This window comes from Cherax quadricarinatus, chromosome 2 (assembly GCF_038502225.1).
Source record: "Cherax quadricarinatus isolate ZL_2023a chromosome 2, ASM3850222v1, whole genome shotgun sequence".
NCBI lineage: Eukaryota > Metazoa > Arthropoda > Malacostraca > Decapoda > Parastacidae > Cherax > Cherax quadricarinatus.
The window spans coordinates 56,177,080-56,203,078 of NC_091293.1; the positions used below are offsets into that span (position 1 = coordinate 56,177,080).

At 41.0% G+C, this 25,999-nt stretch overlaps 1 protein-coding gene across 3 annotated transcripts in view; it reads left to right on the forward strand.

The window, feature by feature from the left end:
• LOC128694615 (enoyl-CoA delta isomerase 2-like) overlaps positions 1-25,999 on the forward strand; it is a 223,433-nt gene that overhangs the window by 142,567 nt on the left and 54,867 nt on the right. For all 3 annotated transcript variants that reach the window (XM_070088394.1, XM_070088385.1, XM_070088389.1), the window contains exon 7: positions 645-764. In XM_070088394.1, coding sequence (XP_069944495.1) covers positions 645-764 — 120 coding nt within the window. The remainder of the gene's footprint in view (positions 1-644; positions 765-25,999) is intronic.

Consider the following 25,999-nt stretch of genomic DNA (forward strand, 5'->3'; position numbering starts at 1 on the left):
CCCATAGGGTCACAGCAACTCTCACCACACATTTTAAGATTAACATGCACCAAGTACTCACTTTGAGGTAAAAGCAAGTTTTTGACTATAAACCTCACTACATCCAACTAGGCTTAGTAGGTCCACATCAGCCCTCTCTACACACACTTCCAAATCAACAGCAATGTTTGCTACAAGGTTAAGTATCAAAAACTATTATTTTTTGATTATTTAAGAAATTTAAAAAAAAAATATTATTTATCTTGAAAGTGTCAAGAATGTCACTCTATTTTCCCTTATGTTCTTCAGCCTATATATCACAATTTCACATATAGTGCCAATTATCAGGAACATAATCCACTCGAGTTCACTGTGCCTTAGATCTAATTCTAATGAATTATTCCTTATAGGGCTTGGTATCCCTGCAACGCTTGGTTGATCACTCACAAGCTCTTGCGACTATCTTGTTTAACAATTCTGACTGAGAAATGACTTCAATACTGCATTTTTTCATGATCCCCTTCAGTAAAAATTTTAACATGACATAATGACTTCGTGACATTTGTTTTTTGTGTGAAGTTGTGAACCTTCTCTTGTATAAATGAAATTAGTTTACAAAAATCTTTAATATTTATTATCAAAGCTAATTCAGCATCACTCATCAGGCAACTTTCCACACACCATTCAGTGCACTTGGTCAGTCTCCTGAGGGTTGCTCTACCTACACATTCCCAAAGATTATGGGGCCAGCGAAAGCCAATGAAATGCTCCTCTTCAACAAAAAGGTAAGTGAATACAAATACAGTGGACCCCCGGTTAACGATATTTTTTCATTCCAGAAGTATGTTCAGGTGCCAGTACTGACCGAATTTGTTCCCATAAGGAATATTGTGAAGTAGATTAGTCCATTTCAGACCCCCAAACATACACGTACAAACGCACTTACATAAATACACTTACATAATTGGTCGCATTGGGAGGTTATCGTTAAGCGGGGGTCCACTGTACAGTAGAACCCCAGTTTTCATAATTAATCCGTTCTAGAAGGTTGGCCTGAATCCAAAATGGCCGAAAACCGAAGTAATATTTCCCATAAGAAATAATGTAAATCCAGTTAATCTGTTTCAGACACCCAAAAATATTAAAAAATACATTTTATAGAGAATAACTATTGTTTTACATACAGAAAACAATGAGAAATAAATATAAATGACTAATTTTAATGATAAATGAACATTACATACCTTTATTGAAGACTCTTCTTGGTGAGTAGTATTTATTTGTAGTCCCAAAGGGCTACATCCCAAGCTTATACCTACCAGCTACATACACTGCAGTCTACAGCCATATTATTACCATCAACATACCACGTTCACTGAGTTTAATCATTTCTAACAACTACCTTTAGATGCCATCATAAACAAAGGGAGAAGTTGAACATCAAAATGGTATATAATACCGACAGGTTGGTAGATAAGACACATAGGCAACAGTTAGGCAACTTTATTCCGAAACGTTTCGCCTACACAGTAGGCCTCTTGGTACAGAAAACACCTTGGACAACCCTTTCAAGTGAGAACTGTTGGATCTGAGAGGGACCTGACCTCTCTGGCTACATTCTCACTACTACTACTACTCTGCACCTCTCCTTCCGACAGTATTTAAGTCTCCGCACTGTCACTTGATCTTCAGATAGTTCCTGACTATGGAACTGAACTTCTCCAGGCTGAGGGACTGACAACCTCAAATTCTACGACTTCAAGGGTGATGGACTGATTACATCGTCTTCACATCTCTACTGTTCCTGCCTACTTTCTGTATTCGACTGAAGAAGCCTACTGTGTAGGCGAAACGTTTCGGAATAAAGTTGCCTAACTGTTGCCTATGTGTCTTACCTACCAAAGGGAGAAGTAATGAATAATTCATGCCAAGAATTGTAAACAAAAGCCTTGTGTACTATTAAGGGTGGTTACTGGGCCATTGCAGATGATTCATACACGCTTTCTCTGAAGCTGGACCAGAGAAAACATAATGTTTACCCTCCACCCGACCCCCTCCACTCGATAGCATATAAACATTGCATGTTTATATTGTATGTAATGTGTTATAGTATAATTTTGAAGAAAATATAGATGGATTAATGAAAATTTTTATATTAACGTAAAATGGGACATTTAATGTGCCCAAGAATGAGTCACGAACATATGAGCGGCTCAGGTGGATGCATCTGGTACCATCAATTTCTGAGCCGATGTACGAAACCGGGGGGGAAATTTCGCCAAAAAAGTGCTTGAAATTCGAATTGGATGATTTCTGCACCGGCTGAAAACTGGGGGTCCACCATGTGCTTATCTTATTGTCTTTACCAAATTTGGAGTTTGGCTAATGGGGCTTCTACCTCACATTCTTACATTTATCAGAGTTACATATGCCACTGATATTATTCTGTTTATTACAATTCATGAGTCATAATGGCTTTGAGGGGACTTGAGCTAGAGTTCATCATGGCCATTGTGGTCACAGTGGGATCCATGCTGACCTCCCAGTGGTGTATAAATATACCTAGTTGGATGAATCTTATTGTAGCCAGCTGGCCGAGTGGCTTGCACACTGACCTGGAGTTTTACGACTCGCTTGCCATGAGTTCGAGCCCCACCCATACCATGGTTTATTTGCAATCGTGTTATTACGATTTCGTGAGTCTGTTTGTTAACCTCCAGCAGGACATTTTATGTCCACCTTTATCTCTCTCTCACTTTCTCATCTTAGTAGTTATATGTTAGTTTTATTATTCTACATTGTACATTTATATTGTGTATCTTATAAGCTACATTTTATTTTAGTATTACTACTTTAAAGAGTACTATTTCATTGTCAGAACTGGTATTTTATTTAAATATTATTACCCCATTCATTGTTCTGTTTATTTTATTGTAAAGTATTATGGATTTCCAATTGTCATACTGTATTGTATTTTATATTGTACTACGTTGTCTTTTATACTGTTTCTGGATAATCTAGATTAGCATTACCATCTCAAATTATATTATTTTTATATTTAATAATCTTAAAAATAGTTACCATTATCATTTTTTATTTCTACTATTTTATTGTACAAGTACTTTTTTTACTCTGCAATACTAATATCTTGCTGTCATCATATTTTTGATCCCTTAATACTCCCTTAATGCCTCTTGCTTGTACTTACCAACATTCTTTTTATCATTGCAGTTAAATCTTTTTTATAAAAATATGATTTCTTTAATTGCCATTATTGAAGCCCATTAACCCTTTTAAGTCCAGACCCTCACAATAAAACTTCTTCTCAATAACCAACAACGTCATCCCCCACAAAACATTTTGTTTTCTTGTGAAGTGGGAGAAAATTATTTTTTGAAGGTAATAACACCAAAAGAGCAAAGTTTGATGGAAAACTCATGGAATTATGCAGGTGCAAAATGGCCTCAAAACAATTTACACCGGCAATTTTGCCCACTTTCAGTCCTATTTTAGGCCAATTTTGTTGTTCTAATCAACTAAATTTTTAGCTGTTTTGCTAGTACAGCCTCTAAAGCCAAGACAGCAGTGCCTAAGTATGCACAACAAGGCTAACAGATTACTTGGATTTATCTCAAGAAGTAAGTAACAGAAGTCCAAAAGTTATTTTACAGCTCTATACATCACTAGTGAGGCCTCATTTAGATTATTCCACACAGTTTTGGTCTCCTGACTACTCTGTGGCTGAAGAAATACTTCCTAACATCCCTGTGATTCATCTGTGTCTTCAACTTCCAACTGTGTCCCCTTGTTGCTGTGTCCCATCTCTGGAACATCCTGTCTTTGTCCACCTTGTCAATTCCTCTCAGTATCTTGTAAGTTGTTATCATGTCCCCCCTATCTCTTCTGTCCTCCAGTGTTGTCAGGTTGATTTCCCTTAACCTCTCCTCATAGGACATACCTCTTAACTCTGGGACTAGTCTTGTTGCAAACCTTTGCACTTTCTCTAGTTTCTTTACATGCTTGGCTAGGTGTGGGTTCCAAACTGGTGCCGCATACTCCAATATGGGCCTAACGTACACGGTGTACAGGGTCCTGAACGATTCCTTATTAAGATGTCGGAATGCTGTTCTGAGGTTTGCCAGGCGCTCATATGCTGCAGCAGTTATTTTGTTGATGTGCGCTTCAGGAGATGTGCCTGGTGTTATACTCGCCCCAAGATCTTTTTCCTTGAGTGATGTTTGTAGTCTCTGGCCCCCTAGACTGTACTCCATCTGCGGTCTTCTTTGCCCTTCCCCAATCCTCATGACTTTGCACTTGGTGGGATTGAACTCCAGGAGCCAGTTGCTGGACCAGGTCTGCAGCCTGTCCAGATCCCTTTGTATTTCTGCCTGGTCTTCGATCGAATGAACTCTTCTCATCAACTTCACGTCATCTGCAAACAGGGACACCTCGGAGTTTATTCCTTCCGTCATGTCGTTCACAAATACCAGAAACAGCACTGGTCCTAGGACTGACCCCTGTGGGACCCCGCTGGTCACAGGTGCCCACTCTGACACCTCGCCACGTACCATTACTCGCTGCTGTCTTCCTGACAAGTATTCCCTGATCCATTGCAGTGCCTTCCCTGTTATCCCTGCTTGGTCCTCCAGTTTTTGCACTAATCTCTTGTGTGGTACTGTGTCAAACGCCTTCTTGCAGTCCAAGAAAATGCAATCCACCAACCCCTCTCTCTCTCTCTCTTGTCTTACTGCTGTCACCATGTCATAGAACTCCAGTAGGTTTGTGACATGGGATTTCCCGTCTCTGAAACCATGTTGGCTGCTGGTGATCAGATCATTCTTTCTAGATGTTCCACCATTCTTCTCCTGACAATCTTTTCCATGTTTTGCATGCTATACATGTCAGTGACACTGGTCTGTAGTTTAGTGCTTCATGTCTGTCTCCTTTTTTAAAGATTGGGACCACATTTGCTGTCTTTCATGCCTCAGGCAATCTCCCTGTTTCGATAGATGTATTGAATATTGTTGTTAGGGGTACACATAGCACCTCTGCTCCCTCTATCAGGACCCATGGAGAGATGTTATCTGGCCCCATTGCCTTTGAGGTATCTAGCTCACTCAGAAGCCTCTTCACTTCTTCCTCGGTTGTGTGTACTGTGTCCAGCACATGGTGGTGTACCCCACCTCTCTGTCTTTCTGGAGCCCCTTCTGTCTCCTCTGTGAACACTTCTTTGAATCTCTTGTTGAGTTCCTCACATACTTCACGGTCATTTCTTGTTGTCTCTCCTCCTTCCTTCCTTAGCCTGATTACCTGGTCCTTGACGGTTGTTTTCTTCCTGATGTGGTTGTATAACAGCTTCGGGTCAGATTTGGCTTTTGCTGCTATGTCGTTTTCGTATTGACGTTGGGCCTCCCTTCTTATCTGTGCATATTCGTTTCTGGCTCTACGACTGCTCTCCTTATTCTCCTGGGTCCTTTGCCTTCTATATTTCTTCCATTCCCTAGCACACTTGGTTTTTGCCTCCTTGCATCTTTGCGTGAACCATGGGCTCATCCTGGCTTTTTCATTATTCCTGTTACCCTTGGGTACAAACCTCTCCTCAGCCTCCTTGCACATTGTTGCTACATATTCCATCATCTCATTAACTGGCTTCCCTGCCAGTTCTCTATCCCACTGAACCTCATTCAGGAAGTTCCTCATTCCTGTGTAGTCCCCTTTCCTGTAGTTTGGTTTCATTTGTCCTGGCCTTTCTGCTTTCCCCTCCACTTGTAGCTCTACTGTGTATTCGAAGCTCAAAACCACATTATCGCTGGCCCCAAGGGGTCTTTCATATGTGATGTCCTCAATATCTGAACTACTCAAGGTGAATACAAAGTCCAGTCTTGCTCGTTCATCCTCTCCTCTCTCTCTTGTAGTGTCCCTTACGTGTTGGTACATGAAGTTTTCCAGTACCACCTCCATCATCTTAGCCCTCCATGTATCTTGGCCCCCATGTGGGTCCAAGTTCTCCTATTCGATCTCCTTGTGGTTAAAGTCGCCCATGATCAGGAGCTTTGCCCTGCATGCATGAGCTCTTCTGGCCACTGCAGCCAGTGTGTCAACCATCGCTCTATTGTTCTCGTCATACTCTTGCCTTGGCCTCCTGCTGTTCTGTGGTGGGTTATACATCACTGCAATTATCACCTTGGGACCACCAGAGTGAAGCGTTCCCGATATGTAATCACTTTCTTCTCCGCTGTCTCCTCTCTCCAGTTCATCAAAATTCCATCGATGTTTGATCAGCAATGCCACTCCTCTACCCCCCCTGTTCCTTCTGTCTTTTCTCAGGATCTGGTATCCCGCTGGAAAGATGGCATCTGTTATCATACCTGTAAGCTTGGTTTCTGTGATCGCTATGATGTCTGGTGATGCCTCTTTGACTCTTTCGTGCCACTCCTCCCACTTGTTTGTTATTCCATCAGCGTTTGTGTACCATACCTTCAGTTTCCTTTCCAACACTGTGGTTTGGGGGGCCTGTGGGGGTGGGAGACCTGGTAGCATACTGTGGGATTCTATGGTTGGGGGTTGGGTGGAAGCTGTGGGTATGGATTGTATTGTGTGTTGGGATGGTGTGATAGGTTGTGGGGTTCTGAGGATAGTTGTGTGTGTGCTTGCCCTTGCTGCTCTGTTCTGCTCTGACTGACCTCTGCTTGTCTCCTTTCCTAGCTCCTTTCGCTTTTTTGTCCTCTCCCTCAGCTGCTGTCTCTCTGTTTGTGTTCTGTCTCTGTCTAGGAACACCTTCTTGTACTCTTCCGAGCTTTTCAACCGTGGTTTCTCTTGGAGGATCCTGTTCCACACTGTTTCTGTCCTGAGAATCAGCTTGATCGGTCGGTTTCTCCCCTTCAAGTACCCCCCTATTCTCTGAAAATTTACAATCTCATCCATGTCTTCTCCCCCTATTTCCATGATGATTTTCTCAATCTCCTTTCTTTCTTCCTGCCGTCTTTCAGTGTGTGTCCTTTCCTCTCTCTCCCGAAGCCCATGGATAATCACTGATTTTGCCCTTTCCTCCTCCCATTGCCTCTCCCTCTGTGACTCTGGTTCCTGTCTGTATGTGGTCATTTTCTCCCTTGATTTTTCCAGTGGCTCTTGGTAGCATGGTTGTGCCTCAGCATTTGACCTATCTCCCTCTCCATCTGCACCCATCTGCTCTTCCCTTCCACTCCCTGGCCCTTCTTTGCAAGCTGATATGACCTTAGCATAATTCATATCTCCTTCCTTCCTGTTCAGCCTCTCAGCTTCGTATGGTGTGTCTTCTCTGGTCACTACCCCTGAGACTTGCTTCAGCCTGTTTACCTCAAATTCTAGGACCTTTACCCTGGCTACTGCAGTTTCGACTTGTGCCTCCCAATTCTTCGTCTCCTTCTCCAACCTCTTTTCCCATTTCACAGAGAGCTCTTTCTCCATTTTTTCAGAAAGCTCTCCTAATTTTCTCTCCCATTCTTGCTCTATCCTTTTCCACTGTTCCTCCATCCATTCCTCCCTACCAGTACCATTGTCATCTGATCCCTGATTCCTGTGAGTCCCAACCATTTTTTTTTTTTTTTTAGTGAAAGAGAGAGAGAAAGAGAAAAAGAAAAAGGGGGAGAGAGTGAGAGAGAGGGAGAAAGAGAGAGAAGGGGAGCCTAGAAGGAGGGGAAATGAAGGGAAAAAGGGGGAGAAAGTGAGAGAGAGGGAAAAGGTAAGAGAGAGGGGGGGAGTGACAAGGGAAGAGAGAGAGAGAGAGAGAAAAGAAGAGGAAGAGAGAGAGGAAGAGAGAGAGAGGGAGGAGAGAGAGAGGAAGAAGGAGAGAGAGAGGAAGAGAGTGAGAAAGAGTGAGAGGAAGAGAGAGAGGATGAGAGAAAGGGAGAGAGAGAGAGAGAGGAAGAGAGAGGAGAGGAGAGGGAGAGAGATGGGGGGGGGAAAAGAAGGGTTATAGGGTCACTTCACGGGAAGGTGTGAAATCCTGTGTGTGTGTGTGTGTGTGTGTGTGTGTGTGTGTGTGTGTGTGTGTGTGTGTGTGTGTGTGTGTGTGTGTGTGTGTGTGTGTGTGTGTGCGCGCGCGCGCGCGCGCGAGTGCGTGCGTGCGTTCATGCATGTGTGTGTGTGTGTGTGTGTGCTACAGCTATTCAAGTGCCTAACAGCAGAGCCTGTTCTCACCTAGTGTGTGTGCATATGTTTATGTAAACAGTCCTTATTTCCCACGTATGTACTGTATTGCATATGTACCCGATCTCTTGGTTCCCACTGTACTGTCTTATGTGTTTAAAATTACGTTCAAAAATAAATACACTAGGCTTCGCCTATATGCCGCTACCTCTAAATTGTATTAAATGCCAGTAAATGCTGCTTATTCTAATTCTGATAGCTTGAGGAGATATCATGTGGGGTTCGAACACGTGGATAGGGTAAAGAAATACTCACGTAAGCTGCAAGTACGTATATTACGGATAATGTGGGTAGCGCCCTAACAGCCGTGACCTGCCTCCTTGCTCACTCTCCTAAGACTAACCAACCCCAGTACCCATATGTGAGGGGGATGTTTGAAATACTGCTGTGGTCAGCACAATATGAATACAGACAGTGATTCACGCAGAGACGGTTGGTAGTGAGTCATCTACTGGTACACTGGTTACTGGTAACTGGTTACTGGAACTGGTACTGCTACTGAGAGCTCGGCGACGCTAACGTATGTCGTCCCGACATACAACTAATACAAACTAGAGATGGCAGGTATACGGCTTGGGCTGATTCTATACAATGTCAAAGTACACAACAATTGAACATTATAACATACATAAGTAGAACATTGGAATGGAAGCTTACATAACTGAAACTGTAATGCAATACAAGGTATAATATAGCACAACTCATCGAATGAAACTCAACGTTGGGATTACACAATAGAAGTGATAAAAAAAAATTTGATCGATCGATCTGTATTCATGTGATCTACGGATTCTGAGGAAGGAATATATACAAAGAAAGAGTGTTTTTATTTATTTATTTATTTATTTACAATTTGAGCACACATACAGAGGTACAAAAAAATACAGATAAGAGCAGCATGCCAAAGCCACTTATACTATGCATAGCATTATGGGCTGGCTTAAAATTAACTTAAGATTAACTAAGCAATGATGAAATCAGTGATAAAACATTAATGTAAACAGATTACTATAAAGCACAAGTGAGTATTACAAAGACAGGTCATATGGTTGCATGCATTGTTGTACATTCAGTAGAATGGAGTATTCTGTTAGGTAGTGTATTTAAAAAATAATAAAGTTAGATTGGGTTTTAGGTTTAACATTTATGTGATATAATTGTGAGAAACATTTAAGATATACAATTTATAAGGTTCAGTTATTCAGTATTTATTTGGTTTTGGGTGAGTAAGTGATCTTTGAGAAGAGACTTGAATTTATAAACAGGTAGTGTTTCTTTTATATTTACAGGTAATGAATTCCAGATTTTAGGGCCTTTTATGTGCATTGAGTTTTTGCATAGCGTGAGATGGACACGAGGAACATCAAAGAGTGATCTGTGCCTTGTGTTATGGTCATGTGTTCTGTTGAGGTTGGCAAGGAGATGTTTGAGGGGAGGGTTAATATCAGAGTTAAGTGTTCTATGTATGTAATAGGTGCAGTAATAAGTATGGATGTTTTGTATGGTGAGTAGGTTGAGTGTATTGAATATTGGTGGAGTGTGCTGCCTGTAGTGAGTATTTGTTATCATTCTAACTGCAGCCTTTTGTTGGGTAATTAGTGGTCTGAGATGGTTACTTGTTGTTGAGCCCCATGCACAAATTCCATAGGTGAGATAGGGGTAAATAAGAGAGTGATATAGGGCCAGGAGGGCTGACTGTGGAGCATAGTACCGTATCTTCGATAGTATGCCTACAGTCTTGGAAATTTTCTTAGAAATTTGTTGTATATGTGTATGAAATTTGAGTCTATTATCAAGGTGGATTCCTAAGAATTTTCCCTCTGTTAGCTTTGTGATAGGTGATCCGTTTATCATTATGTTAAGAGGGACATCTGTAGCTCTGTTACCAAACTGAATGAAGTAGGTTTTGTCAATGTTTAGTGTAAGTTTGTTAGTCCTCATCCAGGTAGATATTTTCTGTAATTTGGTATTTACAGTATTGGCTAGCGTGACTGGGCTCGGGTGGGAGAAGACGTATGTAGTGTCATCTGCAAATAGTGTGGGTTTGAGTAATTGCGAAGCATTTGGTAGGTCATTTATGTATAGGAGAAAGAGAAGAGGGCCAAGGACACTTCCCTGTGGGACACCAACTGTAATTGGTTGTGCAGAAGAGTTTGCCCCATTTGCGTACACATATTGGCTTCTGTTGCTGAGGTATGACTTGAGGTAGTTGAGGGAGTGCCCTCTTATACCATAGTGTGACAATTTTACGTGGAGCAAGTCATGGTCAACTGTATCAAAAGCTTTACGTAAGTCAATGAAGATCCCCAGTGGGACTTCTTTTTTCTCTATTGCAGTGTATATATGTTCTAGCATGTGTATAATAGCATCATTAGTATTTTTATTAGGCCTGAATCCAAATTGGCAGGGGTTGAGTATGTTTTGGGAGATAAGGTAGGAGTAGATTCGTTTATGAATTAATTTTTCAAAGATTTTTGAGAGAGGGTGTAAGTTGGATATTGGCCTATAGTTATTCAACTCTGTTTGGTCTCCTCCTTTGTGGATCGGGGTGACCCTTGCTATTTTGAGTACTGTAGGGAAGGTGGAGGATTCAATGGATTTGTTAAAGAGTGTTGCAATGATTGGTGATAGCACTTGTGACACTTTTTTGTATATAAAGGGTGGTAAGGTATTTAAATCTCCTGCCTTGTTTTTTAGTGTGTTGATAATAAGGGAGACTTCGTATGGGTTAGTCGGAGCTAGGAACAGTGTGTTCGGGTAGTTGCCAGTGAGGTAGTCATTTGGTGGGGTATCTGAGCTTGGGATTTTATTGGCAAGGTTTTGTCCTATAGTGGAGAAGAAATCATTGAGTCTGTTTGCTGTTTCTGTTGGTGGGAGTTGGGGTTCATCTGATTTTGCTAATTTTATTTCGCTATTTCGTGATATCTTTTTTGTTCCCAGAATTTCTGATAGGGTTTTCCAGGTCTTTTTTACATCACCTCGTAAGTTGGATAATCTGTTCTCATAATACAATTTTTTTGCCCTTCTTATCAGGCTGGTTAGGATTGACGAGTAACGTTTTGTTTGGTCTCTGGTTATGTGACCCATTCTGTACTGTTTTTCATATTGGTGTTTTGTATTTATGGATTTGAGAATGCTGGGTGTTAGCCAGGGACTGTTCAGTCTCTTAGCTGTCATCTGTTTAGTTTTTTTAGGGCAGTGCTTGTTATAGAGGTATTGGGTCTTTTTTAGAAAATTATTAATACATTCGTCAATATCTGTATAGATTTCTAGCTCAGTGTGCCAGTCAATGTTTGCTACTGCTGTTGTGAAGTTATTAATGGCTGCCTCATTGTGAAGTCTGAAGGTGACTTTAGTGTTTAGTAGTTTAACAGAAAGGCAGATTCGGTGCACTCAAATCTAGACTGTTAACTCTCAGAATTCGGAGAGAACGTGAACACAAAAAAAAATTCTTGAATACTGATAAGTTGATACTGTAATTATTCATCTATACAGGTTATTTACATTTAACCCCAACTCTGCTAGGGTAAGATTGACATATGCAGAATGGGTGTCATCTCTGGGAGGATCAAACTCTGTTGCACTGGCTAACTCATGCCGTATTTGAGGCAAATCTGAATTGGAAGTTACAAATGATACTTGAGGATTTCTCAATACCTGTCGTGTACGTAGGGAATAACGACATTCAGGTTGATCGTCTGACTGAGTATCAGAGGAAGAGAGTACAGGATCAGGAGGATTGTCAGAGTCTGTCACAGTAGTCTGGGTTGGAACATCATTATCATCACATACTAACTTCATATGATCTAATTGCGATTCTTTATACTGACCAGTACTAATTTCTCTAACCTTATACTTATTACCAGTGATATGTTCAACTACTCAATAAGGACCAACAAACTTTTGATCAAGCTTTGGCATTGCAGACGTTTTGTTAAAGTTAGTCAGCATAACTCTCGAACCTACTTTGATTTTGGATGGCTTTGCTCGAGTGTTTGCGACTCTTGTAAATTCTGCTGTTGATTTATGAAGTGTTTCACGGATTCTTCTAAAAACACTTTGAGCTAAGCTGGTACGAGTTGCTATGAAATCATCAGGGTTGTAATTTGGTTTTGGATTAGAATACAACAACTCGTAAGGCAAACGTTTATCTACACCGTACAATGCATAATGTGGAGTGTCACCTATAGAAACATTGTAAGCAGAATTTATAGCACACTGCACATCAGGTATGACTTCATCCCAAGTTTCACTGTTGGGATTGATAGTGGCTCTCAAGACATCAAGTACTTTTTTATTGGTTCGTTCCGCTAACCCATTGCTGGCAGGATGATGAGGAACAATGGTGGATTTAGAGATCTTGTACAAGGTACACAAATTTTCAAGAATCTCATTACAGAATTCACCTCCATTATCTGTTACTAGGGACTTAGGGGTGGTATGCCTGCAGATAATGCGTTCTTTAAACGCTTTAGCTACTGTCTCGGCAGTCTTATCTGCAATAGGAACTAACTCACAATATCTGGTGAAATGGTCTACCATAACACAGATGTTTGTTGCCTTGGAGGGAACATTGGAAATTAGTTAACAAATCTAGCGCAACTCTTTCCCACGGTTCGCTAGTAGTTGGATATACTTGGATTGGATTAGGACCATTAGCATTACCTTTATGTTGCATGCAGACACTACATTTCTTAACATACTCAGAAATATCAGTTGCCATACGAGGTCAAAAGTATTTCAATCTGGCTTGTTTTACTGAACGATCCATACCAGGGTGTGCAACACCTGGTACATCGTGAACTAGCTGTAAGGCTACATTCACTAGTGACTGTGGAATTACTAACTGGTATACTCTTCTGCTAGGAGTACCCAACTTGGCTGTTCGATACAGTAATTCTTGGTTCATGACAAAGTCACTGATGGGTGCTGGTGGCTTCACAGTCAGAATAAGATCTTCCTGGAGCAGGAATCGAATCACACCAGACCACATGGGATCTGTTCATTGAGCATTCTTTACATCTTCAGCACTAAATGGAGGGTCTGCAGTTACTATACTAACATGTCGCGATAAGGCATCTGCGACTACATTTGACTTGCCAGGTAAGTGTTCAAAGGTGGGATTGAACTCTTGGATAGTCAAGGTCCATCTGGCTAACCTTCCAGTAGGTTGTTTGTTCTGGAATAAAGGTATCAGTGGAGCATGGTCTGTCAAGACATGAACAGAGTACTGATAAATAATGTCTCAGAAGTGCTTTAAAGACCATACTATTGCTAAAGCTTCTTGCTCAGTTACTGTATAATTACGTTCAGCCTTTGTAAGGACTCGGCTAGCAAATGCAACTGTGTTGTACTTGCCATCAGTCGTCTGAGCTAGTACGGCACCTATGCCAATGGAACTAGCATCAGTTGTCAGATAGAAGGGCTTAGAAAAATCTGGAAATTTCAAAATTGGAGCAGATGTTAGCTTTTCTTTTAGAGTTTGGAATGCTCTTTCTTGACAGAAGGTCCAAACAAAAGGAGCATCTTTCTTAAGCAACTCAGTCAGAGGAGCAGCTATGGAAGAAAAATTAGCAATGAAAGATCTATAAAAACCTGCTAAGCCCACCAAGGATCTTACGGCATCAGCAGTTTTGGGTGTTGGAAAATTTAGTACTGCAGTTACTTTACTTTGGTCAGTTGTAACCCCTCTAGGAGTGACTACGTGACCAAGAAACTTAATTTCTGATCTGAAAAATTGACATTTAGACAGTTTGATCTTTAAATTGGCTTCTTCAAGCTTACCAAGTACTACATCAAGTCTTTTCAAGTGTGTATCCACGTCTTTAGACATGACGATTACGTCATCTAAGTACACCATAAGTGCATTACCTATGAGACCTCTAAAGATATTAGTCATGAGCCTTGAGAACGTGATAGGGGAGGATCGTAATCCAAACGCCATACGGAGGAAGTGATAATGACCTGTAGGAGTGGAGAATGCAGTTAGCTCTTGGCTGTCCTCGTGAAGAGGGACTTGCCAAAACCCTTGTAACAAATCCAGGGTTGAAAAGACTTTATCTCCGATGTTACGTAAAAGATCACCCAGTACAGGAAGTGGGAAGCGATCTGGAATGGTTTTCGCATTTAACTTCCTAAAGTCAATTACTGGGCGCCAAGTACCATCCTTCTTAGGTACTAGGATCAAGGGTGCATTCCAAGGTGAATTGCTAGGTGCAATAACTCAATCATCAAGCATTTGATTAATTAATTCTTCTGCGACAACAACTTGTGAATGAGGCATTCTGTACGCAGGTATGTAGATAGGTCTAGTACCAGGTTCAAGTGGAATATGATGGGACAATAAGTTCGTTATACCCATCTTCTCACCTGGTAAGGCAATGGCTTTACGACGTTTGTTCAACAGAGTCAACAAACGCCTGACTTCATCTGGGAAGTCAGTGGGAGCTAAGTCTTTCTCCTCAACTGGTGGAACAGATTGATCCAGTGAAGTGGATGACTCCCCGGCAGAAATAGCACCGACCCACTGGTCAGGTGACAACTCATCCTCTACCTGAACAGGGTAAGGATAGTGAACAAGGTCATCAAGATTGGTATTAGCTCTGAGACGAACACTGTGACCAGAAGTGTTAGCTAGGAAGAAATGGATCTTACTATCTCTTACAACATGTAAGGATGGTTCAACAAATAGACCTTTTACTTTGCAGGAATCACTGTCAACTAGGACGTTATCACCATCTGGAACACTAGGAACAACTACAGACACTCTAGTGAGAGCACTAGCTGCAACAGAGACGTCTTTCTGCAGATGGCATGTGACATCAACAAGAGATGGCATTACTAGTTTCAAGTAATCATTTTCTGACAAGGCATCCCCTGTGGAGAAACTACTACTTGAACTAGCAATCATTGCAAGGATAGGTTGTGCACTCAAGGCAGTCTGAGTGTCCTCGGACACTTGAGGCAACACACTATCCTGCAAGTCTGAAGGTATAGGTGGAACACAGACGGGAGTGACAGAATTACCAGTGCCTGACCGCTTGGGTACGCTACTGGAGAATGCATTGGCTTGTAAGGACTTAATCCGTACATCATACTCTGCAGCAGTATGACAGATTTCTGATCCAAGCTGGTAACCCCAGAATGGAACGATCAAGTCGTCAATTTGGGCATGCCATCGGTACGGGTCGAGCACAATGCGTAAGTCTCGCATGGAAGCAAATCCCAGTAGAAGGTCACCAGGGAAAGTAATCTGGTCGACAACAAGGAAGGAAGCAGTGAAGTCTCTACCTTGGATAGAAAAAGTTAGGGAAGTCCGACCTCGGACACGCAGGTGAGAGCCAGCTACTCCACTAAGGGAGGACACATGAGTCGGTTCTACGAGAAGGACATGTAGTAACTGCTTATCCTTAAACAAACTAGACCTAATAATATTGACTTGCGCACCAGAGTCCATTAACAAATGAACGGGCGCATTATGAACAGATGCTTGCACTATAGGGCCTATGGTTGCATTGGAAGTTATGTGCAAACAAAAAGGTGAATTGTCATCAGAAAAGACTTGTTCCACTTCATCCCCAAAATCATCTATGTCAGAGACATGTGAAGCAACATCATCAGCAGTATTGTCATTCTCGAGACTGCTTAAGGCTTCAAAGGAATTGTGAACGGGAATGGTGTACTCATTATCACCTACTGTCACCATGGGACGGTTTGACTGGGGCGCTCGAATTCCCCCGAATTGGAAGAATGAGCCTGGTTCTGGTTAGTTTGAGAACCACGACGTCTGTTTCCTCTACGGGTTCTGTGGTTGGAACGGCCACGGAAAGACCTAGCGTACTGAAGGTTGTAGAGAGCATTGCACTCAGATGTGTCATGTCCATGTATTCTATGATAAGTACAGTACGGCAGTGACTGGTACTCATCATCAGTACGACGTCTCTTAGGGTAACTATCAGGACAAATAATTGCAATATGGCCACGGAAACCACAGTTGTAACAAGTCCGCTGACTATGGTTACTGAATGTACTATGAATACTACGAGGTTTATAACGACTCTGTACACTGGTCCTTGGTGATCTCTGAGATGGTTGACGACCACGATTTGTCGCTGTGGTGCAAACAAGAGGTGGTGCAGACTGAGGCATAGGTGTGAAATTACTTTTGATACATGGAAAAGTACCCTGGGGGCACAAGGAACGTACATGATTTAGGGCTGTAAGTGGTTCCATCGTCACAGTTGGAGGATTAGCCTCATAAGCACACACGGAAGCAGGTGGCATTAGTTCTTTAATTGCTCCAAAAGCTGCTATTTTAGCAAACGGTTCTGTGAATGGTTTAACCTCGTCAGGGACAAAAGCTGAGGACTGGACAGCATTGATAAATGATGATAAAAGTTTGTCTAATCTAACAGCAAAGGCACTCAACGATTCATTAGTCATGGGTGTAGCATTCACTAGTTCCCTAAGAACGACATATGGATCAGCTGTTTTAACTGGTACAAGGAAAGAACGAATCAGTTCCTCATATTGTGACCACTTAGTAATATTCCTCAAGTCACGCATATCAAGGAGATCAACAACGTGAACAGCAGCAGGGGATCGATGAAGAGCTTCTTTAGCAAGTCTGATAAGACTTTCCTCTGAAGGAGGACCTTCAACTAGAGCCTTAGCATGAGAACGAATGGCAGTAAACCATGCTTCAAGACTATGTACATGGCCATTGAATAAAGGTAACGCATCAAGGGAATCATGAGTATAACTATAGTATCTCAGTGTCTGGGTCGGTCTGTCAGTCGCTGAACTGTGAGGACTGATGACAGCAGCAGCAGTAGCCTGAGAGGTCTGAGTGTCGACATTCACTAAAGTATCACTTGACGGTATATGAGACATAATGGCAAAGTAACACGAGAACAAATAAGGCAAAAATAATGAACAATAAAAATGATATAAAATTCTAGAATTGAAATAAAAGATATACAACTAATTCTGCAGAAGTAATAAAAAAAAATGTCTAAGATACACTGCAAGAAGGACAAATCAATGTAAAGGACTATTGGCCAAGAAAAAAAAATTACATTGAAATATACAAGTAAAAATATTACTGGAGACTGAATTAAATGCAAAATGAGCTGTCTTTACTCTTGCTAATAAAGGAATTAATTAATAAAATTTTAAATCAATGTAAAAAGTATAAAATAAAATCACTAAATTGTATGCAACGAGAGATAACTGGGAAATTTAAATATTCTCTAAAAATGTATAAACAAAATTAAAATATAATGCAAAGACAACATCAGGAAAATTAATAAAATGAAAAACAAGATGCAATAATGAACTGAGAATAATAATGCATAAAAATATCAATAAAAGAAAATAATTCACTGCAGAACTAGTGCAACAAAATAAGGTGTAGAAATAATCACTGCAATAATAAAGTCTCACTGGGAAAACTCAGGTTAAATAATAAAATAAAAATATGAATAAAAACTGATTGAACACTTTAACTCTTAATTGTTAGACAAAACAATTTACTCAAACAGAGTAAAGAAAACACTTTACGTTAAAAAGAAATTGAAATTATATCAAGAGTGAATTTGTTCAAAGAAATATAAAAATTATGAATAAAAATTAAAACAAGGAACAAAACGGGAAGTGTAACACTTACAAGTGGTGAGGCAAGTGTAACACTTACAAGTGGCGGGGCACACAACACTTAATCACGTATTCATTATTTTAGTATATTCTTACAACAAAATCTTGCTGTGACTGATACGACAAAAATTTGCTGGCAAAAATAATGGTACACAAGTCTGCGAAAAAATTAGAGGAATGAGACACTGCTGGCATACGAAAAAAAGGTACACATAGAAATAAATGGATAATTTAGTATACTGGGGTGAATATCACTGCATGAAATACAATGACAATTACTGGAGAATACAATGCTGAAAGAATACAATAAGAAATGAATCACTTCACACAGAGTGACTGACTGGTACACTACACAATAATACTTACTACAGACAGAGAGTAGCATAAAAAAAAAACACAGATAAAAAAGATATGAGCGAAAACACTGAAAAAATATTGCAAAAATAACGAGTCAAAGAAACACTGAGTCTACACTGAAAACACAAGGCTTAGAGTACACAAGAAATTCACTATAAATGTCTCACACATGCAAATGTCTTTAAATGCAAGAAAAATGTCTCTAAACAGAAAATTATGGAGTCTGGAGTGGTCTACGGTGATGGTGACGAGGGTAGGTTGTCGAAGGTTGTCCTGCGCGGTGATGACTGACGCCTCCTACACTCACTGTTGTTGGAAGATATGCGCTTTCTCGGTGAACTCACATAACTGGTTTTATTGTTGGCGCTCAGCTACAATCTTGACCAATTATGTGAGCCAAAACAGTATTAGGACCCGGTACAAGGGTGCAAACAACCACAGGTAGACGAGGTGGATGGCTGGTGGTGGTGTGAGTAGAGTGGATGGGTGGTGGTGGGAGTGATGCTCGCTGGCGCTCACTGGCGCGCACTCCACTCACCACTCACAAAGGTGGCTTGATAAGCCACTCTATGCCACAAGAATGGTGAAATTCACTCTTAGCATCCAATAGGGAGCACAAAGCGATATACGAGACAATACTTCAGAGGAACTTGCATGGCTTACTTCTCTCTCTCAGCTGGGTTAGAAGCTGGGTTGGCTGACTGGCTTAACCCACGAGAATGGCTGACTGGAAGACGGGTAACGATGCACACAGCATGAAGGAGCAGGTGGATGACAGGAGACAGGCTGGATGACAGGCTGACTGGCGTTCTCCACAGTCTGGCTTACTGACTGGCTTAATTGCAAAATCTGGGTCAACCCCTCGGAGATTGAAGCAATTAGCAAACGAACTAAGCCAGAAGCTTGAAAAACAGCTGCAACAGGCTTGCAGGCTGGAGTACAGGGTGGTGGTTGTGAGTGAGGGTAAGCGGCTAGCTACGGTTCACCTTTGACCCGCCGGCTACTCACAAACAGTCTTCTAATGTCTTGAAATACCCTTAAAAAGCTTAATCCACGCCCCACACCGTTGCCACCATTTATCATGTGGGGTTCGAACACGTGGATAGGGTAAAGAAATACTCATGTAGGCTGGAAGTACGTATATTACGGATAATGTGGGTAGCGCCCTAACAGCCGTGACCTGCCTCCTTGCTCACTCTCGTAAGACTAACCAACCCCAGTACCCATATGTGAGAGGGGTGTTTGAAATACTGCTGTGGTCAGCACAGTATGAATACAGACAGTGATTCACGCAGAGACGGTTGGTAGTGAGTCATCTACTGGTACACTGGTTACTGGTAACTGGTTACTGGAACTGGTACTACTACTGAGAGAGAGTGACCCCCAATTCCAGCTAGAGACAGGTACTATTGACCCCATACAACTCAAACTAGGTGAATATTACTTGCGGCTGGCAGTGGAGTAACGTTGCGGGTCTGTCCTGTCCCAGAAGTTGAAGAAGTTTGATGCTTCTCGGTAATTTTTCCACTAACTTCCTGTATGCACTATAGTCTCTAGCTCTTCTAATTTTTTCACTCACTCACTGTATTTACTGACACATCTATACATATCTCTTATCTCCCTGGTCTTGAGTTGCACTTATTCTTCAAATACCCCACTGCGTTATTATGGCAACACTATTTAGGCCTGACACAACCGTTCACCCTTCCAACAGTCCCCACTAAACACTCAGCCACTATTTCCTTTGTTTTCTTTTCTGTGATCACTTATATTTCCTTTTTTCGGGGCTTAAGTGATTATATGCACTCTTATGCGTGCACACGCCTATATCCCCCACACTATTCCTTATGGCACAGTCAGAAATTACCACCAAAACACGAGCTCAAACCGCGTGACTCCTCCAAGAGTGTGTGTGTGTGTGTGTAATTGTGTGCACATGTGTTTGTATGTGTGCATGTGTGCACTCACTTATTTGTTGTTGCAAGGGTCGAGTCACAGCTCCTGGCCCTGCTTCTTCACTGTGTGTGTACTTATGTGCGTGTGTGCATGCATACACCTACGTGCACGTGAATGCATCTGTATGCTACACAAAATGATTGTGAGCAGAATTCCAAGCAATTAAGGTTATTGCAACAGCATTAACTTAAAAAACATGAATATTCATGAGTATGTGTAAATACACTATTATTTGTATTAATGAAACATTATTAGCCCATTAACTGTCCAAACACAGATCTACATTGTTACCGCTAGTGCTGCAAACATAGATCAACGTTTTATTTTTTCCTCCTCCAAATTCGACATGATTGGCCTGAGATGCCTCATCTGTATAGAATGGGTCTTAACACTTAGTGTGTGCAGTATTAAAATAATTTGGGCCCACTTAGTACCTTATGGGAAAACCAGTTCAATTGAGTGCCAGTTAGAGCAAACAGCATGGCAAACACAAGGGATTCACTGATGTCATGTTATATTAACACTCCCTTTTTAAGAGGAAAGTGATGTTGACCCTTAGTTTAGTGGCTTTGAGATGGATGTGGCCACAAGTGGTCAAGGAAATATCTAAAACTTTGATAATAACCCATATGCAACATTTGTGCAGCATCCCATCATTCCTCATACCACTGGTAGTGTCATCCTGCCAGAATGTCCTATAACCTATGCCCTAAGTAAAGAGAAACAATTCAGGAACGTGTGTAATACGTGCTTAGTAGGCCGGCTGCTTTGGCTGGCTGGCTGGCTGGCTGGCTGGCTGGCTGGCTGGCTGTCTGATTGACTTTGGCTGTCTCTGTCTCCGTCTGTCTGTATCTATCTCTGTCTATCCCTGTCAGTGTCTATCTCTGTCTCACAGGTACACATAAATACAGTTATTATTCATAGTGTAAATTACCAAAAAATCCAGACAGAGTTCTATACTGTGCTTGTAGATCTAAGGCATAATAAGCATGACTGGCAAGTAATACTCATTCTCACTTGTTCAGGAATCAGACGTGACGACTCTACATTGTTGTGTAATACCTGTTGGTTCTTGAGTGGCTCTCTGAGACAGAATGAGACAAGCAGACAGAGAGACAGGAAGACAGATACTAAGATAGGAGACAGAGATAAACAGAGTGCTAGACAGACAGATAGGAAGATAGAGACAGAGTGACAGACAGACAGGAGTTAGGGGAGTTAGGATTAGGGGAGACATGATAATGACATACAAAATACTGCAAGGAATAAAGGTAGACAGAGACAGGATGTTCCAGAGAGGTGCCACAGAAACAAGGGGTCAAAATTGGGAGCTGAAGACTCAGCTGGGTCAAAGGGATGTTAGGAAGTATTTCTTCAGTCATAGAGTTGTCAGTAAATGGAATAGTCTGGCAAGTGATGTAGTGGAGGCAGGAACCATACATAGTTTTAAGACAAGGTGTGATAAAGCTCATGGAGCAGGGAGAGAGGGGACCTATTAGCGACAAGTGAAGAGGCGGGGCCAGGAAGAGAATCTCGACACCTGCAACCATAATTAAGTGAGCAGCTGAAACTGACGGGATAATGACAGAAATGTTAAAAGCAGGGGGGATATAGTGTTAGAGTGGTTGGTATTTTTGTTTAGTAAATGTATGTATGCTAAAGTGGGTAAAAATGTTGTGGAGGGAGTAGTAGGTAAATTTGGGGTGCCAGGGGTAAATGAAAATGGGGATTCTTTAATTGAGCTATGTGTAGAAAGAGGTTTGGTAATAAGTAATACATATTTTATGAAAGAGGATAAATAAATATACAAGGTATGATGTAGCATGTAATGAAAGTAGTTTGTTAGATTATGTATTGGTGGACAAAAGGTTGATGTGTAGGCCCCAGGATGTACATGTTTATAGAAGGGCAACTGATATATCAGATCATTATCTAGTTGTAGCTACAGTTAGAGTAAGAGATAGATGGGATAAGAGGAAAATGACAACAACAAGTAAGAGGGAGGTGAAAGTGTATAAACTAAGGAAGGAGGAAATTCGGGTGAAATATAAGCAACTATTGGCACGAAGGTGGGCTGGTGCAGGTATGAGTAGTGGGGGGGGGGGGTTGAAGAGGGTTGGAATAGTTTTAAAAATCCAGTATTAGAATGTGGGGCAGAAGTTTGTGGTTATAAGAGGGTGGGTGCAGGAGGAAAGAGGAGTGATTGGTGGAATGTTGAAGTAAAGGGTGTGATAAAAGAGAAAATGGTAGCTTATGAGAGGTATTTACAAAGCATAAGTGTTATAAGAAGAGTAGAGTATATGGAGAGTAAAAGAAAGGTGAAGAGAGTGCAAAAGGAAAGCAGATGATGTGGGAGAGGTACTGTCAAGAAATTTTAATGAAAATAAGAAAAAATTTTGGAGTGAGTTAAACAAGTTAAGAAAGCATAGGGAACAAATGGATATGTCAGTTAAAAACAGAGTAGGGGAGTTAGTAGATGGGGAGATGGAGGTTTTGGGTAGATGGCGAGAATATTTTGAGGAACTTTTAAATGTCAACGAAGAAAGGGAATCGGTAATTTCATGCACTGGCCAGGGAGGTATACCATCTTTTTGGAGTAAAGAAGAGCAGGATATGAGTGTGGGGGAGGTGCGTGAGGTATTACGTAGAATGAAAGGGGGTAAAGCAGCTGGAACTGATGGGATCATGACAAAAATGTTAAAAGCAGGGGGGGACATAGTGTTGGAGTGGTTGGTATTTTTGTTTAATAAATGTATGAAAGAGGGGAAGGTACCTAGAGATTGGCGGAGAGCGTGTATAGTCCCTTTATATAAAGGGAAGGGAGACAAAAGAAATTGTAAAAAATATAGAGGAATAAGTTTACTGAGTATACCAGGAAAAGTGTACGGTAGGGTTATTGTTGAAAGAATTAGAGGTAAGACAGAATGTAGAATTGCGGATGAGCAAGGAGGTTATAGAGTGGGTAGGGGATGTGTAGATCAAGTGTTCACATTGAAGCATATATGTGAGCAGTATTTAGATAAAGGTAGGGAAGTTTTTATTGCATTTATGGATTTAGAAAAGGCATATGATAGAGTGGATAGGGAAGCAATGTGGCAGATGTTGCAAGTATATGGAATAGGTGGTAAGTTAGTAAATGCTGTAAAGAGTTTTTATGAGGATAGTGAGGCTCAGGTTAGGGTGCGTAGAAGAGAGGGAGACTCCTTCCCGGTAAAAGTAGGTCTTAGACAGGGATGTGTAATGTCACCATGGTTGTTAATATATTTATAGATGAGGTTGTAAGAGAAGTAAATGCTAGGATGTTGGGAAGAGGGATGGGATTAAATTATGGGGAATTAAATACAAAATGGGAAGTGACACAGTTACTTTTTGCTGATGATACTGTGCTTATGGGAGATTGTAAAGAAAAATTACAAAGGTTAGTGGACAAATTTGAGAGTGTGTGTAAAGGTAGAAAGTTGAAAGTGAACATAGAAAAGAGTAAGGTGATGAGAGTATCAAATGATTTAGGTAAAGAAAAATTGGATATCAAATTTGGGAGGAGGAGTATGGAAGAAGTGAATGTTTTCAGATATTTGGGAGTTGACGTGTCAGCGGATGGATTTATGAAGGATGAGGTTAATCATAGAATTGATGAAGGAAAAAAGGTGAGTGGTGCATTGAGGTATATGTGAAGGCAAAAAATGTTATCTATGGAGGCAAAGAAGGGAATGTATGAAAGTATAGTAGTACCAACACTCTTATATGGATGTGAAGCTTGGGTTGTAAATGCTGCAGTGAGGAGGCGGTTGGAGGTAGTGGAGATGTCCTGTCTAAAGGCAGTGTGTGGTGTAAATATTATGCAGAAAATTCGGAGTGTGGAAATTAGGAGAAAGTGTGGAGTTAATAAAAGTATTAGTCAGAGGGCTGAAGAGGGTTTGTTGAGGTGGTTTGGTCATTTAGAGAGAATGAATCAAAGTAGAATGACATGGAGAGCGTATAAATCTGTAGGGGAATCAAGGCGGGGTAGGGGTCGTCCTCGAAAAGGTTGGAGGGAGGGGGTAAAGGAGGTGTTGTGGGCGAGGGGTTTGGACTTCCAGCAAGTGTGCGTGAACGTGTTAGATAGGAGTGAATGGAGACAAATGGTATTTGGGACCTGACGAGCTGTTGGGGTGTGAGCAGGGTAATATTTAGTGAAGGGATTCAGGGAAACCGGTTATTTTATATAACCGGACTTGAGTCCTGGAAATTATAGGGGAATAAGTTTACTGAGTATACCAGGAAAAGTGTACAGCAGGATTATTATTTAAAGAATTAGAGGTAAGACAGAGAATAGGATTTCAGATGAGCAAGGAGGATTTAGAGTGGGTAAGGGATGTGTAGATCAAGTGTTTACATTGAAACATATATGTGAATAGTATTTAGATAAAGGTAGGGAAGTTTTTATTGTATTTATGGATTTAGAAAAGGCATATGATAGTGGATAAGGGAGCAATGTGGCAGATGTTGCAGGTATATGGAATAGGTAGTAAGTTAGTAAATGCTGTAAAGAGTTTTTATGAGGATAGTGAGGCTCAGGTTAGGGCGTGTAGAAGAGAGGGATATTACTTCCCTCTTAAAAAGTAGGTCTTAGACAGGGATGTGTAATGTCACCATGGTTGTTTAATATATTTATAGATGGGGTTGTAAAAGTGGTAATTGTTGTAGAAGTGGTAAAGGTGTAGGGGATAGGGGTGGGATTAAATTATGGGTAATCAAATACAATGGGAGTTGACACAGTTTTACTTTTTGCTGATGATACGATGCTTATGGGAGATTCTAAAGAAAAGTTGCAAAGGTTAGTGGATGAGTTTGGGAGGGTGTGTAAAGGTAGAAAGTTGAAAGTGAACATATATAAGAGTAAGATGATGAGAGTATCAAATGATTTAAATAAAGAAAAATTGGATATCACATTGGAGAGAGGGAATATGAAGAAGTGAATGTTTTTAGATATTTAGGAGTTGACGTGTCAGTGGATGGGTATACGAATGATGAGGGAAAAAAGGTGAGTGGTGCATTGAGGTATATGTGGAGACAAAAAACGTTATTAATGGAGGCAAAGAAGGGAATGTACGAAAGTATAGTGGTACCAACACTCTCATATGGGTGTGAAGCTTGGGTTGTAAATGCTGCAGTGAGGTGGCAGTTGGAGGCAGTGGAGATGTCCTGTCTAAGGGCAATGTGTGGTGTAAATATTATGCAGAGAATTCGAAGTGTGGAAATTAGGAGAAAGTGTGGAGTTAATAAAAGTATTAGTCAGAGGGCTGAAGAGGGGTTGTTGAGGTGGTTTGGTCATTTAGAAAGAATGGATCAAAGTAGAATGACATGGAGAGCTTATAAATCTGTAGGGGGAGGAAGGCAGGGTAGAGATCATCCTCGAAACAGTTGGAGGGAATGGGGTAAAGGAGGTTTTGTGGGCGAAGGGCTTGGACTTCCAGCAAGCGTGCATGAGCGTGTTAGGAGTGAATAGAGACGAATGGTTTTTGGGACCTGACGAGCTGTTGGAGTGTGAGCAGGGTAATATTTGCTGAAGTGATTGAGGGACTGGTTAATTTTATATAGCCGGACTTGAGTACTGGAAATGGGAAGTACAATGCCTACAGTTCTTCTAATATGAAATGATAAACAATATATATCACATAGAAACCTGATATGAACTCAAGAATGAATAAAATATGTCATTCATGTAGTTGTATGGGTGCTGTCGGCGGCCAACGAGAGTTTGTCTGGAGACGGGACAACATACTCCTTGAATATTTCACTATCATCAACTCTACGGCTTATTTATCTATCGCATTTCGTCTAATATGAAGTAATAAACAATATAAATCACACAGAAACCTGATAT